Source organism: Ananas comosus, linkage group 22 (assembly GCF_001540865.1).
Source record: "Ananas comosus cultivar F153 linkage group 22, ASM154086v1, whole genome shotgun sequence".
In the NCBI taxonomy this organism is placed as follows: domain Eukaryota; kingdom Viridiplantae; phylum Streptophyta; class Magnoliopsida; order Poales; family Bromeliaceae; genus Ananas; species Ananas comosus.
This window is the reverse complement of record NC_033642.1, coordinates 7501-26365: the sequence shown is the minus strand read 5'-3', so window position 1 is coordinate 26365 and position 18865 is coordinate 7501. Positions and strand designations below refer to the sequence as shown.

The following is an 18865-nucleotide window of genomic DNA, read 5'->3' as shown; positions in this document are numbered from 1 at the left end:
CGACCCGCTCAGGGAAAAATTAGGCGCAGAAATGGTGATAGAAGAATAGCTTTCAATTCAGAAGCGATCCATGCTAATCAGGTGGAAAAGATTCCAACAAACCAAGTTTTGTTAAGGCGCAGTTTAACTCTACATGTGAAGTTTAATGCGGATTTGATTTACAGAGTCATGCGTCATTTTATAGAAAGCTTGAGCAATTCCTCGTTTTGTTGTTTGTTAGGCCCATGAATAATAAAACTTTTAATTTTGATGCTATTTCGGAGGGTTTTTATTTAGTGACTAACTAGAAACATTACAATCACATGATTTTAACGAAAATAGAAAAAAACAAGAGAGTTAGGCAAATTGTGGGCCTAATTGGAACTGCCAAGAAGCTCTTTTTTATTCTTTTTTCCTTTGTACTTCCTCTTTGTGCGTCGCTCATTCTCTCGGCAGTCTTGGGGCGGTTGTATGGGAATCACATGGGCTGGGCTTTTTGCTGGACTGTTAGATCATGTGCATCAATAAAGACATGGCTGTAGTGTGTGATATTTCGCGGTTTATTATGTTTTGAGTGTGATCAAACTAAGACTACGATCTTGTATAAGGCCTAGCAATATCTTAATAATGCTTTGGGCTTGATCAAACGAAAATATGATCTATGAGGCCGAACAGCATCTTAATTCATTTATAAATCAAATGTTTAGCAAATAAAAATTTATATTACTGCACCCTTACTCATTGGAAATTTAAATCTCATGTTACAGCAGGCGAGTTCATTTTGGTTGCTTTCATTTTGCCCGAGATCAAATTGGTGGCAGGAATTTTTATTTTGCTGAAAGACCAAGGCCGTTTGTGCAACTGACCACTTTCGATCATCAGATTTAGCCCGGCCTGCAGTGACGACCGACCTAATCTGTAAAGGTCCACAAATGGGACTATGCATTTTTTGGGGTAAAATAGGTACAGAAGCGGGCCCCCATGGAAAATAGGCCTAGACATGGGTATCAGGCTAAATCTGATGGGAGGGCATTAGATACGCCCAGGGATTAGAACTTAGAAGATTGCAAAACTTAGACCAATGAGCGTCAAAGAAACTCAGATCTTAACCAGACCGGCCTAATTGTGCTTGCATGATATTGGCCCCATCACATTGGACCAGTGCCTTTGTTCATCCGGCTTGAATGGGGCGGGCTTAGTAATACAAATTCCACATCATACAATAATGACATCGACTAAGCCCTTTCTCGGCCTATAGATTTTATCTCCTTAGTAGAGCCAACATCACTGTGAAGGTTGGAGAAACTAGGAGAGAAGAATGGCGGGAGCTGGGCTTCTTTTTCAGCCCGCGAACTCTGTCTCATAGGCCGATGATTAGCGGGTTATGCTGTAGAAATGAATTTTTGATAGTTTGTCCCGCTGTAATTAACAATATCATATAGCCATGTGAACAAGGCCTAATAAGGTACGATGGGATGTACTGGGCCCTTTCTCAGCCTGCGATTAGCGGGTTGGTCATTAGTATAGTTGATGATGTGTTGGGCCAGTTGTAGTAAGAGTGTATTCTGGTTATATTAATGAGGTCCAACACTAGTATGAAGATTGGGTTAAAAGCACAGTTACCACGAACAAAAATACCAAGGGCGTGGGTAAGGCAGCCCAAAACCCCTATTGCCTTTGATAATATCGATGAAAAGTAGGTTAGATTATTCAAATCAAATTCATGAATCTTTGGGCCAGTTCTAAGTTCTAACTAGAATGTGATCCACCTACGTGAAATACCCTAATATTGGTGTGGATACAAATGTCGAGCCCTATGAAAGTAGGCTGGGCTACTGAAATCAAGTTCATGATTCCTTGGGCCAGTTCTAACTAAGAATATGATCTACCTATACATGAAATACCCTAAATATTAGTGTGGATACAAATATTGAGTGCCGTCAAGATATAGCTTGAGGCTGTTGCCATTTTCAGCTCAGCGACCTTATGAAAATAGGGGGCGTAGGCCATTGATATACTTAGGCCAACATTAGTATGAAGATTGGTTAGAACCGAGCACCAATGTGAGTAATGGGCTGGGCCATTGAAATGGTGTTTCTGACGCTTAGGGCCAATTTTAACCGAGAACGTGGTCTAGCTACACCATTAAGAGTCGTTTGAGCAAGTTCTATTTCTTACTATACGAAATAGCTAGCAATAATAGGAATTTTTTGAAGACACCGGACCGGATTGTGAGCCGTGCTGTCTTTGCCAGGACATTTTATTGTACAAAAGCCACCGATCCCTACCGTTGGAAGAATAAATATTTCAATGTTACTGGTAGCTTGTTGTTAGAGGATGATATAGATTGGGTTTTTCTTAGCCTAGAGATTAGTGGTGGCAATTTGAAGAAGAAACTTTGAACAAACAATGCCACTGCAGAAACAAAATCAAGGCAGAAAACCTTTCAAGTCAAATTGGAGAGCTTAGGATGGTCTTTTTGAGGTTCCGACTCCATGGAATAGGCCCTTTACTCGGTCCTTATTTTGGCAAATCAAAGGTCTTTGTAGTCATGGTACAGCCCAGCCCCAAAATATAAGTTCATGTAGCCGTCCTTGGGTTTCCAGTCTACTATCCAACTTTACATAGGCTAATGGCCCCGGGCCGAAAACATCCCAGCTATGTCAACCAGGAATCGGAAAATCAAAATGGTACAGGTTGATATTTGGATTAGCCTTAACAGCCATTTGAAGGTCTGTGGGCCTCAGCATGCATCCTATGGACGGGGTACTCGTGGACCATGGTCATGCTAAAGCTGAACCCAAAATGTCAATAATTTTCTTTTCAATCAGTAATGTTGCAATACTACGTATTATCTTATTTCTATTTCATGTATAAAATAAAATAAAATGTACTTTTAAAAAGCCACTGAAAACATATTTATTCCAAAATATTTTAAGACCTATTTAACCATTCTATTTCCGAAAGTTCATCTTTACGACATATTTAATAAAATGCCATTCTAGTATTCTACTAAGGTATCAAAATTCTGTTGAAAGTTTGGCTCAGTGCCAAATTCATTAGCTTTTGCTTTATTGCAGGGTCCAGTCACTGTAAAAACAATGGAAAATAGCCCCAAGGTGTCGTCCGAGCAAATAGGCCTTCTAACATATTCTAGGTCCGACTATCAGATAGGGCCGAAAAGCGCTGTGTAGTTATATTTTATTTATTTATATTAAAAGAACTACAGGCATAATAACACCAACTACATATTTTAAAATATTTATCTTATTTCTTAGAAATATTTTAGAAAGAAAGAAAATTCAAAAATTTAATATATTAATACATTAATCTTAAAATCTTAATATTAGAAGTAGAACAAATTTCCACTTTGAATTCACAAACTCTAAATAACATTTCAAAATTTGAAATCAAAATTTTAATTTGAATTTAAAATTAAATTCAATATTTGTAATCAAAATTCCATTATTTAAATTTAAAGCCAAAAATTAGAGATTTAATTGCCATGTATTAATTTAACTACTTGCATAATTTGCACTCCAGGTAGCAAACATAAAAGAAAGCAGGTAGCTCTCTCATTCGGCCCAACACTACAACCCTCTTGCTCTTTTCTGATGTAGGTGAGTAGTAGGCTGGGCTATGGAAATCGACTTCGTCTTATAGGACGATTTAAGTCAGAATGAATAAAACATGAGTGGGCGGCCCGCCGACATCTGATTCTGATTGTGAACCATTGATCTTTTATCTTTATTTACGTGTAGTCATGAACCAACCCACATGGGCCCTTTTGATAGAAACCAACCTTTGGAAGAATAAATATTTCAAGACAAGAACAGAAGTAAAAGTAAGGCATTTCTCAACTTAGAGAGTAGTGGTACTGTGGTGGCGATTGAAAGAGAATTTATGCGAAAGAGAATAAAGTCAATGAATATATTGTTTAATAGCCAAATATTTTTCATTTTCAGTAAAACTCTTAGGCTTTCTTTTATAGCATAATAATTATAAATAATAATAATATTGTTATAATATTTTTTTTTAGGAGTTAGAATTTGAAATTTCGGGTTTAAAAACTAAAGTTGGAGTGTTTCATTTTTATACTAAAATAAAAATTATTTAGCTTTCAATCCAACTTCTCGGAGACGGTTGCGGTTGGTAACTTGGCAGAAGCATAAATTTTATTACAATTTTCTATCCCACGGACATACATTTATTTATGGTAAAAACATATAAAACTTATTTGAACTATGCACCATTTAAATTTTACTATCTGTGTTTTTTTTTTTTGATTTTACTAATTAATCTTAAAATTTATTTGTCTTGAGCCCACAAACGATACTTTAACTTTAAAATTTGAATATATTGTTTATATTTACAAGTTTAGTTAATATATTTCATACAATTCTCACAATTATAAGTTCATTAAAATAAGTAATTAATCTAAATTTTATAATTAAAATGATATTAATCGAGTTAAATCAAATAAATTGAAATGTTGGATAGACAAATCTAAATGATTTATGGTTTACATAAGCTCAATGTATTTTGACCTTGTTTACAATATCAGGTCTCTGAACTGCGCAAGGGCCTAGCCCATTCCGTTATGTTCTTGAATATTCTCTGGAGTTCGCGTCCAAGGTTCCATTCTTTAGCCAATTGACCATAATTCTCACAGACGAGGTCAGCGGAGCAGCGGCTCAAATCTACTCCGACGAGGCCCAACTTTTAGGCGTACATAAGACTCCTGATAGCCTGGAATGGGCCAGATCACAGCAGTTGAAAGCATTGGACCTTTTGTCCGAGGGCATTTGTACACTAAACATTGGTTGGGGCGCTTGTTCTCCTGCCAGCGAAAAGCAACCCCAGCACGGCACAACGAATTAATTATGTTATTATAAGACATATTAGATTAGATTAAGTAGTTTCGAGTCTTTTATTAGAGTGAATTGTTTAATTCTTAAAAATAAACGTTATTTATTTTCTTAAATAGATACGCGAGTATTCCTATTTTGTCCTATGGCAGTTCATTTATACTCCTATATCCATTCTATAAATTGTTAAAAAAGATTATTTGTAACAAACTTGTTACTATTATTTTTAAAAAAATGATTTATCTATATTCCCTCTATTCTCATTTTGTAACTAATTTATTCTCATTTCAAAATTTTGATGTCCCTTTTTTTTTATGTGGCAGTTCATTTATATTCCTATATTTCGCAACAAACTACCCTAATTTCAAAATTTTGTTATCACTTCTCTCTTCTTCCCTTAATTTCTATGAATATGAAAGCATGTCCTCTACATCCTTCATTCTTTATTTCTATTAAGGAGAGGAAAAATTAAGGTGAGAAGAAAAATATGGGGCCTTGTAAAATTATTATGAACTGTACACTTTGAGTGTGTTGATTTTTCTTAGTTGTTTTGCGCAATGCATTAGTGTTAGTCATGACAGTTTGCTGGCATTATAATCTGTTGTATTTTTATCTCAGGCGCCATTCATTACACGCATATAACTTCTTGGTTATTAATAATGACTCGGTATGAATTTTTTTTTTCTTGTTTTTAAGAATAAATTCGTCTGTAATAAGTAGATTTGACAGATTTTTACTTAAACCTTTTCTTCATTAAAAATATCGAGGGAACATTTACAATCTTATTTTCTTGGGAAATAAAACCTTAATTAACATACATAGTACGTGTAGCATTATAGCATATGGATGAAGTTCTGTTTTACGCTTTCAAATTGCCAATTTTTAACTTAATTTTAATTTTGGTTAGTTGGTAACGGTAATCAGTGTCTCAGGCTTTTGGGCTGCATCTGGGATGGGCTTGGACGGGTCCATTTTTCTTGTCTGAATGTGAACCCGATCCAGGCCTAAAATTATAATTCGGATGCCCAAAGTGCAACCTCATTAGGGCGGCCCAGTTTAACATCGCCTATCCGGCTATCCCCTCGCTCCATCACTACCTCTCGATCATATCTTCCTCCCTTGCTTCACTCAATTCCACGACCTTCTTACCTCTACTTCCCCTCCCCTTCTTCTAAAATCCTACCCCCGATCATTTCCTTCTCCCGTAAACCATAATTCTCCTTTCGCTTTCCCCAGTATCAAGACCTCCTCCTTCTCCTCCTAGGTTGCCTGAGCAGGTGAATGCTCAATTGTTGATCCCTCTTTATTTTCTATTAACTTAACACACGCTTTAATTGAATCTGGTGTTGGATCTGAGTTCTATTGAAATATTATCTCGAGTCTCTTGATCGTATTTTTGAGGATTATACGTAGAATTTAAATCTAGTATTATTGTGCAGCTGTTACTGATAGGCTTTTGGATCAGTTGTGTTGTAGTAGTTGATTCATGTCTTAGAAATGGATTTCTTCGAGGTTAATGTACATTTGAGATCCAATGTTGGAGAATGTTATATTGCTATTATCGATCATGATGATTATAGGTAGAATTTGGATCTCGTATTACTATTTGATGTTAGAGCTTTATCTTTTAAATTAGATCAAGAGGCGACGAGTAATATATCTGTTGATAGATATTAGCTTGAACCTGTTAATTGTAATTATTAGGATTATTGATATAATCAGGATTTTGTGTTACTACTTAAATGAGAGCGATATGTTAATCATGGATACATTGCAGATTTTGCAATTGACATAAGATTTTCTAGAGTTTCTACCTTAGAAGTCGACATAAGAGCTTAATGCTTTATATTAGCCCATCATAGTACTCTACCTCCATGTAATATATCTTGCTAGTAAGGTCATAATCTCAAAAACTTGCTGAGGAAACAATGCTCTCTCTCTCTCTCCATCTCTTCACTTTTATTTCCTCTTTTTCCATGATTTTGCTTCAAAATAGATTGTTTCCTCTCTACAAAACAATGTGGAGAAAATTAGTTGGTGCAAAACAACTCACATAGAAGTGTGGAGTTCCTACAGCAAGCGGTCTTGTGGACTAGTAGCTGTACAAGAGTTAGGCTGTGTGAGAGTTAAAGAGCTGTGGTTCAGGACTTAGGTTTTAGGGTTTTACATTTGTTATTCTCATACAGAGTAAGGCGATGGCTGAAATAATCAAGTGATGGAACATTTGATGAGCGAGACCTCATGCCACTTATGTGCAAAGGAAAAGTTTACCTTTGAACCCCCACCGATTTATTGCTTGCCTTCTGGTGCTCGAATTAAATGAAATGCATCTTATTATTCACATGGAAGTGGCCACTTCTCTCTTATTGTGGTCTCTAGGACATGTTGTGTATGCAACCAATGCAAAAAGTTCCAACTCTATGATTAGTACATTTTTCTTTTTTCTTTTCCCAATGTGTTATCAGTTTGGTTAGACAGAAGTTACTGAGTAATCACATTGCTTGTTACTAATAAAAGTTGAGGTGAGGAGTATTTCCATAACGAAATCATCCTTCACAACTTCCAATACGAACGAGCTGATATTCTATTTATTTAAAATTTAAATTTATAGGGAAATTCCTCAAATCCTTGCTCTCTCTTTCTCTTTAATCTTTTCACCCCTGGATGTTGAAAGAGGCTTTGTTTGCAGGTTGAAGAATTTCAGTTCGTATCTTCGGATTATTGCTGGATTTGACGTGAGCATAATGGCGTCAATGGTCAATGGATAGTACTGATCACACTTTCGGAGGTTTCTCTTCTACAAATTTTGGATTCCATAACGCTAATCTGTAAGTTTCCATTAATTTTTGTTACTAATATTTGTTAGATTTCTTAATCACAATTGATTTTAGATTTAGTCGTTTAAACAATCTTAGGACCAAATGCTAATCCATTGATTAAAAGTATTTGCATATTGTATGATTACTTAATTGCCTATTTGCCTACTTGGTTTTAGATTTTCAGATTCTCCCTGTTTTCTAATTCTCTAACCTAAGTTTTAGGTTAGTGGGTTTGGCTTAATTTTATTAATTGCATATGAAAATAAAATTACAACAATTCAAGTTGGTTGTAAATGCTTTATTGCACCACTAATTTATTTTCTTTTCTTTGCTCGTAATTACTATATAATCTTTCAACTTGGCTATTATCTTGTTTTTTTCTCTTATCTTTTCTCGACCTCTTTTTTGTGTTTTGTTATATCTTTCCTTCATTTTAATATGTCTTTCCTTCATTTCTATTTGTCCTTCTTCCGCTTTTTGCTGATCTTGGGTTATGCTGCTTTAACATTGTTCTTTTGTATCTTGATTTTTTACCGTTGTTTAATGATCTTAGTTTGTTTGCTTAATGCATTTTGTAGTGCAGATACTAATTGTAAATTTTTACCGAACATAAATTGACTTAGGTTTCACTGTCTATTTATTTTATTAACCAACTTGAAAGTTTTTCCAATTAAGTCTAGATTTAGCCTATGGTCTAGTCATGACACCTATGCTTTGGAGTTTGGAGTGCTGAGAGGTCACAGTTTGTTATATTGTGTCTGTTCAACTAGATATGTGTTGAAATAAATCATATTTTAGATTAAAGAGTTGGGAGACTTTCGAAGTGGCATATTGGTTGATCACTTGGTTCCCCAAACATTACGTAAATAGTTAATTTAGGATAAAATGGTTTGAAGGCCATTTTATCTGGTGACCAAGTTGGCCGAAGACCAGCTATGATTGAGGTTGGGTCGGCCTTCCCTTCACTCAAACCAAATCGCATTAGGCTTCGGTTGACAATGTAATTCTGTTATTTGGAAGCAACCCAATCCTACCCAATCAAGTAGCTCCTCTAGCTTTTGTAATGTACTAAGATTAATACGTAAAATATCTATATTGACTAGTTCTCTTAAATCTCTTTATTTTCTTAAAATTTTCATTTATTGATGTTATCACTAGTTAACAAAAATATATTTGCTTTTGCCTTCCATCTCTTGAAGTAAGATGCTATTTATTCTCTTTTTGGTCAACATCTTCTTGTAGTTTTCTACAAACATTTTGTTAGTTTTTCTATATTACCTTACTGTCATCTTATCCCTCCCTTTTCCATTTCTTATTCTTCTTTGATTTTGCGCTTACCTTTTATGGTCTTCTATTTCGGCAACACTATATTTTATCTCTTTGTTTGTCTTGCCTTTCCTCTTGTTAATTTACTATTGTAATATTATTTTCTATCTTTTGTTGTAACTATCTGACGTTATCATTCAAAATTGCATAATTGACTCCCCTCCCTACCGCCGCCATCTCTCAGTGCGGTGAGGAAGAGAAGCAGATGTTGGCGGTGGAGCAGAGGTGCCACAGCGCCGCTCGTTGTGGTAATTTCTAATTACATACCCCCCGTTCATAGCCTCGTTTCCTGATTACTGGAAAGATAAGAAGTAAAAAGAGAATGTCGAATGCACTTATCAATGGCTTAGCCGGGGCAGGGGGCGGTATCATCGCCCAGATCATCACCTACCCCCTTCAAACTGTATGTATCCCTTTTCTCTCTTCATCTTTCTTTCATTCTCTCGACTTTGCACTTGTCGACAGACAGATCGATCAGAATCCTCTGAATTGATTTGATTTCGTCTCTCGTGTTTTACGCAGGTGAACACTCGGCAGCAGACAGAGAGGATTGCAAAGAAGAAAAGAGCCTCACCGGATCGTAATGTCTTGTCTTTTTCTCCTGGAGGCCCTTCTTCACCCTTTGGCTGCGGCGGAACCCTCTTCCAAATCCTCGAGGTCTAGTCCTCCCGATCCCTCCTCTTAATCCTCTATATCACTGATCATCGCCAATTCATTCACTTGTTTTTTCTCCCCCAGGTTATCCGATCTGAAGGATGGGGTGGGCTTTATAGCGGCCTCAAGCCATCTCTTGTTGGCACGGCTGCATCTCAGGTCTGCTGGCCTCTGCATGCCATATATACAGAGCTACACGATCTTCTTTGGGCCGCAAACATCTAACCACAAGACCCTGTGCATTTTCTCAGGGTATTTACTATTACTTCTATCAGCTACTAAAGAACAAGGCAGAAGCTGCAGCGCTTGCGCGCAAGAAGAAAGGACATGGCGATGGCACACTCGGCATGTTCTCTTGGCTTATAGTTGCGGCTATTGCTGGGTGTGTCCATGTGCTTAATACTTAAAACACTTTCGAATAATAACTTTCTTCCCAATGTGTGTAGCATTCTTTGTTTGAATCCAAATATTTCTAAATCAACTCCTCGGTTGCGAGTTAGCACTATCCTTCCTTTCTTGACAGTTGGTACTGTTGAACCAACACTGCATTATCCTTTCTTGACAGTTGGTACTGCCTTTTAACATCAGTTAAAACGCTTGGTTCACCTGAAAGGAGTTTTCCTGGCCATCAGCAGTAAATGGCTCCCTATGTTGTCACATGACTTGATTACTAAGCCTTATGCTACTAGCAAATATTTGAATGTTTTGAATGTTAAAGAGTAAACTATATCTGATCCATTTCAATTCTCCTCATTTGGCGAATCTTTTCAGTGATCAATCCTACATCTGAAAGCAAATGGGCCGAAGTGTCATGAAACTGATTAAATGAGTTTAGCACGGTTGCCGTGATAGAACAAATGACTTCATACTTCTGACTGCTCTATTTCTTTTTCATGGTGCTTCTTTGCAGGTCGGTGAATGTACTATTGACAAATCCTATATGGGTTCTTGTGACTCGCATGCAGGTACGGCAGTAGTAAAAATTTCTTCCAAACTCTAGTCTAGAAATAGCATATACAATTCCATTGAAATTAGCCAAAAATTCTACATCAGTACACTCTTTGTTGTTAGGGGATACAATATATGATAAGGGCGAGCTTAGTACATCAATGGAACATTGTTTTAGAATATATTATTATCGTATGCTTTTGCTATTGCTATTAGTTTTTTTGTTGAATTTAATTGCGTCTAGTTGATTTAACTCTGTAATCTGAATTAATTGTTGTCTCACTTAAGCCGCCTCATTGGAGGATTTCTTGGATACTCTCGTAAGACATGAATGGAGGAGAATGATGATAACTATAGAGAAGGATGAAGCCAAAGCTTATGCAGTCCAGAGAGCTAAATAAAATCTTAGCAATGAAAATTTTTAAGGAGTTTAAATTGAAACCATCCCTGATACTTCTAAAATTTGATCTTCGTATAGGATAATATTGGCTATTACTAAAAGGAATAATAAACTATTTTTATTCAAGTTGCATGAAGAATGTTCCACGGAGTATGGACCAAGGTTATGACCAAATATATGGCTGAGAGTCAGTTGGATCTTGGTTTGAGAAGTTAGAGGTGCAATTCAACATATCGAAGACAATGGATTTACTCTTTACAAAAGCTTTCATGCTAGTGTCCATGTATACATGACTCCTAAGGTAGGTACTAAACTCTAGTATAGAGCAACTTTGTTGTCCGTCTGTTGTTCTGTATATACAGTCAGAATACACGAAATATTTATTAGTGGCCGTGTTTCACGGCTTCTCTTCTTTCACACCTTTTCACTTTTCCCTTTTCCTCTGCTTTTGACTAATATCTGTCGGCTGGTAGTGACAGGCCACACTAATGTATATGGTGTATGACAAAGAAAGATTGCTTTTGTATCTACTTTTGATAGAAAATGCCCATTACAATGACACAAATAAAGGGATAATTGGTGATCTAAACTACACCTGATCCGTATGTGGAAAAATTTAGTGTTCATTTTACTTAAACATTGGGCCCTTTTACTTCCGAGGAGATTTCTTATTGATGACCTTACTTAGAATATGATTTTGAAACTAAGAATTAACAATTTCTTTGTCCTACTGCAGACACATACACAAGCAGAAAAGAAAATGCTGGAGGCAAGGAAGGAGGATATGTTGAAGGAATTTTCTGAAAAAAATTCATCTGATATTTCCGATCTTAAGAGGAAATTGGCTGAACTTGACTTGTTCAAACCTCATCCTTATGGAACATTTCATGCGGTTAGTGTCCACATATGAAGCCATTGTTGACAATTCTTTCAAATGTCTTTGGCCTTTTGCCAAGCTATTGTTTGAGATGCAAACAAATCCTTAAATCAAATGCTGTCTTCTTTCTCCAAGTGTATTTTCGTGTTTGACAATAAATAGATTAAATGCTGTTAGGTCTTCGAAAGCTTAAGACTTGAGCTTATTCTTTTTTTCTAGCTGGTCTTAAATCTATGACTATGTAGTCCCGTGTAACAGTACAATTGTAAGTTTTTATCTTTTATTACCTGATGCAAATTTACTTTACAGTGCATTGTAGTCTCTCAATTAGATAACATCTGCTATTGTATCATCATTATTGATTACGTTGAACATGAAATGCACCTTAGCTTTCAATGCACATGTTTTGAGCAGTCTGGTAATGTCGGAGTTACATACATAATCTAGAAAGGTAACTTCTTGCTCTTTAAAATTAGTTCTAAGATTAATTTTCTTGAATTCTCTTAGTGGTTCCAATTAGATTAGATGCCTGTTGGAGTATTCTCAGGGTTAATTTCGATTTCATAAGTACCCCAGCTTTCCGAGGGCAATGCTTCAAGTAATCTGTAAAAGTTTGATATATGTACATGAATATAAAAGTTCCTTCGTTGCCATTTTGGAAAGCAATTTCAGGACTAGATTTGTCTGGTTTTGTTAAAAATTACTGTTTTGCTTCATGTCCCATGACATGGTTCTCCATAATGTGAACAGATGTGGTGCATATATGTGGATGGTGATTTTGTTTGTCTGAATATCTCTTGCTCTGTTTTTAGGATCATGGCTGACCGCTTGTTAGTTAACCTTGTACATGAAGTTAATATTTGGGCAAAGACCTTTGTTCTGCCTGAATTTTCTGAACTAAACAATTTATGTGCTACAGCTGAATTGGAATCGAAATACTTTCTGGCATGTAGTTTATACTGTGCCAGACATAAAACCCTATCTGGACATTTTATTGGAATCCAATGTATATATGGACGTAAAAATAAACCTTATATGATTACTTTTGATGCTTTCTCCTATTGGCATACTCCCTCCCTGATTTTATACCCCTGAATGCAAATTCAAGCATATGATTTGGTGAATTGTGTGTTGTATATCTGTTAATGAAATGAATTGCAGGGCTTTGTTGTGTCACAAGCATTTTACATGCTGGTTTACAGAACTGTACAAAGATAGAAATCATACTTGTTTAGTTAGGCATTTTCAAAAATTCTCTCTGTCATGAAAGTACTAAAACAATTGTTATCTCTGTACAGTCTGCATGGTCCAGATTAAAGAATGCACTATATATTCATAAAGCTAAAAGAAGTGAATTTGGACTGACCTAAATAGTGACGTGGACGCTTAAAACGGATGCCAAACACTTTATTGTGGATTCTTAAGGCAAAGGAGTAATCTAAGTAAGGCAATTGCTGGGTAGATGACCTGCCTCACAACCTGTCACCGTTTGAGCTCATGCAACTGGCAAAGCAACCAAATTTCATGTATAGTTTATGCTCCACTAACATAATATATGATGAAGATTGAGGGAGGCGGAAAGTGCAGCCTGGGCACAAGGGTCCTGTTGCGAAGAACCCCAGAGGTGACTAAAAATGAGAAGAAATGTCAGTCACCGTCCTGAGCCACAAGCAAACACTCGAATGTGAGAGCACGGGATTTATAGTACCTTTAGGATGGGAGAGAGGCTTTATGACAGGTCTAATGGAGCTTTCATTCTTGAAAATGTCATAAACTTCAGTAGTATTGTCTCTCCAGCTAGTTATAAGTTCTTCCTATTAGAGAATCCTTGAGATTGTACGCATAGGTTTCCCTGTTTTGCTTTCATTACATTATTGTTCATTTGCTAGCTAAGTCGCTTTCACATAAACAGGCACATGAGATCTATCGTGAAGCAGGCATAAAAGGATTCTGGAAGGGGCTGGTTCCAACTCTTATCATGGTAAGCCTTTTGATTATGAGATGGACATATCAATAACTTCATGTTCGTGAAAAGTATACTTTTGCATTATAATAATTTTACTTCCTTAAGATTGAAAGTTGTTCTTCGAAGCTGGTCTTAGCAGGTTTGTAATCCATCCATTCAGTTTATGATTTATGAAATGTCTGTAAAGCACCTTCAGTTGAAGCGTTATGGAACTAAGCATGAGGGTAAAAAACTAACTGCTTTGGAGGTATGTTGTTTTTTGATTATGTAATTGACAATGGAAAAATTTCTCCTGCAGTCCTGTTCATAATCATACTTGTATGAGTTGAAATGAATGAAAAGAAGCTAATTCTTCTACCTTCATTCGTACTTCTTCATTGTAGTACTCTCAACTCCTTTGCAGGTTTTCTTGTTAGGGGCATTGGCAAAATTGGGTGCAACTATCTCGACCTACCCTTTGTTAGTTGTTAAGGTACGATTGACTCCTGCCTGCAGTATATGTGCATCCAAATGGGCACTCTATTATTTGAATTTCTAGTAAAAAGGCTACTATGCAATAGGAAAAAAGAAACCAGAGTTATTTGTTTTCTTGTGAACATGTAAATCATTTTATACAGGCCTTCTGAAATAATATTTTGGTTAACTTCAATCTTCTGTCCTCTTTACGAGACAAGCTAATTTTAATTCATCCATGACCTCAGTAAGTTTCAGATGAAGCTCTGATGAACATGAAAATTTATATGCAGAACCTTAGAATTCTTAGAAAAGATATTAAAAATCTGAAAATTGAATGATTGCTAAAAAACGATAATAGAAAATGGTTGATTTGCAATGTTTTAGAGGATCTAAAATGTTAGTTATCAATGCATCGTTGTGGAATATACCTAGAATAGAATGGTCATGAATAGTTTGTGGTTATATTTAGTTATTTACTAGGGTCTAGCAGCTGTTAGGATTCATGTTTGACAAGATACTCCGCTGTTGAAGTACAATAATGAGATGAAATTAGACTTACTTGATATAGTGATAAAAGGCAGTCTAGTTTCTGAGGATCTTGCCCACTGCATGACTTGATATAGTGATAAAATGCAGTCTAGTTTCTGAGGCTCTTGCCCGCCCATTTGCGTAGCCTTATCCTAACTGCTTCTAGAACTGTTTGGGTCACCATTACAAAACACTAAGAACCGTGTTTAATAGTCCATTAAATAGTTAGCTATGTTTGGCTCATGGCTTCTTGGTTTAATGCTAGTCATTTTTAAAAGAGCAGTATAATTCTACCATTTCTATCGTTATCTGAGTTGTATGTTTTCAAAAATTGGTTATGTGGATGAAACTTTTAATGCAGGTTTTGTTTTATTGATGTGAAATTATAAATGAATTTCTTTTTTGTGCATGTCTATGTCCCATACGATTTAACTTCCATTTCTATGCAGATTGTGCAAATTAAATATCTTTCTAGCTAATTTTGGTCAGTTTCACGCCTTTTTCTTCTAGTTATATATTACTAATTGCTTCAGTTGGTTCTGGCTGGAAACCTACTACTTTCAGCTTATAAATGTAACCCAATAGAGTCCCGGATCAGTTGGCTTCTTGGTTTAATCTAATCATTTTGATAAGAGCGTTATAATTCTACCATTTCTATCATTTTCTGACTTGTATGTTTCCAAAAATTGGATATGTGGACGAACCTTCTAAATTTGTAATGCAGGTTTTGTTTTAATGATGTGAAATTATATATGTATTTCTTTTTTGTGCATATCTATGTCCCATACGATTTAACTTCCATTTCTATGCAGATTGTGCAAATTAAGTATCTTTCTTGCTAAGTTTGTCAGTTTCACACCTTATTCTTCTAGTTATATTTTGCTTCAGTCAGTTCTGGATGGAAACCTGCTACTTTCAGCTAAAAAATGTAACCCAATAGATCCCGGATAGTACTGACTGAAACTGATCGTTTTCAGCTTGACTTTAAAGCCATATTTTAGCCATGTCTTTTTCGTTCTAGGTGATGATGCTGAAGCATTATTGGCTTTGCACAAATATAGATAACTAGTTAAGGAGCCCCCGCGTGATGCGGCGGGAAGATAATACAACAGTAAATTATTATAATTATTAACATTATTTTTTTTCTATTATGCATTAATATTTTTAAATATTATTTATCTCAGTATTGAATAATAAAAAATTAAAGAATGAAATTAAAGTAGATTTCTTTCTAAAAATAATTAAATCTAATAAGTAAAATAAATAAATCAGTATAAAATAAAACAAAAAATCAGTAGGTAATACAACTAGTAAAGTATTTGATTCCTAAATTTTAGATTAGTGAAGAAATCAGTAGGTAATTATCAGAAGGACCAAAAATAAGACTAATCAAAAGACATTCGAAATCAAAACAGATATTTTTTACACTGTAAAAAAATTCAACTGCCAAATAAATAATCTAATATTATTATATTATTATTATATAAATTAATTCTTAAAAAATTTGTGACCCCACAACCCTCCAAAATAAGAAGAGGTCTTCTTTAGTGTTGCCAATTCATATATGTTTTGGGAACTAAAGTGAAAAGCATGCAAAATTTAGGGATCAAAATTAGCATGCAAAAAAAAGTTAAATAGGCGATGGCATGATAATTTCGTTAATTCTAAAATATTTTTTAACGGTTGCTATTTTATCCCGAGGAAATTAAGAGGTTTGAAAAAATTTAGGNATCGCACGAATCAACCTTATTTTTTAATAGTCAATATAACAAAATTAAAATTTCAGCTAATAAATATCAACATCTTTTTTTAATTTTGTTATCTTGACTATTAAAAAATAGAATTTCTCTATGTGAAAAAATTTTATACTTGATGTAGAAAAAAATTAAAAAAAGATGTTGATATTTATTAGCTGAAATTTTAATTTTGTTATATTGACTATTAAAAAATAAGGTTGATTCGTGCGATAAAATTTTACACTTGCTGCAAAAATAAAAAAAAAAGTTGTTGAGAGAAAAAAAAAGAGAAAAAGTGAGAGAGACTGAGAGAGAGGAAAAGGAAAAAAAAAAAAAAAGGGCCCCACTGGAAGCCCCCCCAAACCCGGGGAGGCTTCCTTTGGGTTCCCAAATAATAAGTATATAAATATAAATAGATGGAGATGTTGCTTTTGAACTAGTTCCTTTTTAGCCAATGTATCACCTTTTCTGAAGCTGGCTTGCTTTTCTTTTTTGGTCCAGTCTAGGTTACAGGCAAAGCAGGAAATTGGAAGCAATGCCATGCTGAGATATACAGGTATGCTTTCTGCTTTAAGAAGCCACTGGCAGTATATATTCATGTGGTTATTTTGTCCTTTGATATGACCAGTTTGATGAGTGGTTCATAGCATTTAACTTTTGTTCAAGGTTTGTAATATTCCGGAAATATTGTATAATTTATATTTGAAATTGCTAGTTTTTTACTAATTTATCAAGCTACTTAGGTTAGGAGGTTTTTAAAAACTAGTATATTCTTATTAATGGACTATTAATAATTTCCATCAAGTATAGAAATAAGTATACATCCGAACCCATAATAATCTAGCATTCCTATCACCTAGGAATCTACAATAATTCTACTACTTCACTAACAACTTTTACAATCCAACTAATAGAAAATATAGAGAATTACCAGAATATTACAAATCGCGTTGATCATTTCCTGTCTTGCAAACTTTGCGAGTCTATATGATTGCAAACTATGTGAGTCTGTATGAGTTATAAAGTTTGAGTAGTTACCCTGCTGTGCAAATAAAACCTTGTGTTAGTCCCTAGAAAGTTCTCTGTTTGTGCGTAAGTCCCTCAAATCTTTTTATTTGCATCATAGTTCCTGAAGAGTAAAGACCTTGTTGTGCAGTCCTTTTTTTTTCTCTGGCAATTTCCTTAACCCTACATTGGTTGAGAACACGATATTATATAGACTTTTAAACTTAATCAGATCTGACTCTCCAGGTCCCCTTTTCTTTCTTCCCTCCTTTCCCTACATGCTCTTCATTGTCAAAAAATCCATCCCTTATTCTCCTCCACCCTCTTCTTCTCTCTGTTCTCTACCTTGGGCTCACCCTAACTTCTTTGCCCCCTTCCTCGCTCTCTTAAAAGTTGTTTGGTTGCTTGCATCTCAACTTGCATGTGCAATAATAGAAGAATCCAGCATATTTTTCCGTTTGCTATATTTTCATACTTTTAAGCGAACCTGCTGAGGAAGGCCAACTGTTGCATTTGACCTACGCCCAAATTGGACATAGATAGAATCATAGAAATGCACTGGTTGGAAAAGAATAAACTTAAGGAGTAATCTTACCTACCTACTTGCGTTGTAAATGAAAAGAATAAACTTCTATCCATTAGTGATTATCTCACAATCCCATGTATAAAAATAAAAAAAAAATCAGCAAATGCAACAGGCAACTGATGAAAAAAAAATAGCAGCGCACTAAGAACTCCTGGCGTACCCTATTGCCTACTATCCTACTCTAAATATCGGCAAATGCAACAGGCAACTAATGAAAAAAATATTTTAGTTGCATTATTCTCAATTACATAGTTCGAAATGTAGGTACAAATGTGGAGGCTACAGTTTCAATTGCATGTATATATAACTGCAATGCATTTACAGCCACAACTCAGACTGCTTCTTAGTGGAGCTTCAACCATGTCGAGCAAATGTGTCTTTGAAGCTTTACTGGTCTGGATTTCCACTTTATATACAAATATAATTGCATCATTTTCTTTTTTTTAAGAGAGAAAGGTAGCATGCTACCCACTTCGTTCATTTTTATTAGAAATAAACTTTGCTGAAAATGTGAAGTAATTAGGCTTCGAATTTGAAACCTCAGGTATCAGTTACCAAGTCCTTTGCCACTTGCAATAGGAACAGTCGGTATAATTATAGCATTTCCAGTTGCATGTATTTCTTATTGCAATGTAGTTGCAAGTACATCAGTCGAACGGCCCCTGGTGGGGCTCCAACCATGGCAAGGAGAGTTGTATATTTGAAGCTTTATTGGCC

At 35.3% G+C, this 18865-nt stretch overlaps 1 protein-coding gene across 4 annotated transcripts in view; it reads left to right on the top strand.

Moving 5' to 3' along the window:
• The window catches only part of LOC109727244 (peroxisomal nicotinamide adenine dinucleotide carrier-like), a 13894-nt gene continuing 976 nt past the window's right edge, over positions 5948-18865 (top strand). Inside the window, exons 1-12 of one of the 4 annotated variants that reach the window (XM_020257277.1) lie at positions 5948-6124; positions 7537-7675; positions 9177-9395; positions 9515-9649; positions 9731-9805; positions 9898-10028; positions 10557-10611; positions 11731-11886; positions 13784-13852; positions 13974-14084; positions 14241-14309; positions 17064-17113. In XM_020257277.1, coding sequence (XP_020112866.1) covers positions 9315-9395; positions 9515-9649; positions 9731-9805; positions 9898-10028; positions 10557-10611; positions 11731-11886; positions 13784-13852; positions 13974-14084; positions 14241-14309; positions 17064-17113 — 932 coding nt within the window. In that variant the 5' untranslated portion in view covers positions 5948-6124; positions 7537-7675; positions 9177-9314. Of the gene's footprint in view, positions 6125-7536; positions 7676-9176; positions 9396-9514; positions 9650-9730; positions 10029-10556; positions 10612-11730; positions 11887-13783; positions 13853-13973; positions 14085-14240; positions 14310-17058; positions 17114-18865 lie in introns of all 4 variants that reach the window. The other 3 variants (XM_020257275.1, XM_020257276.1, XM_020257278.1) reach the window with 3 other exon arrangements.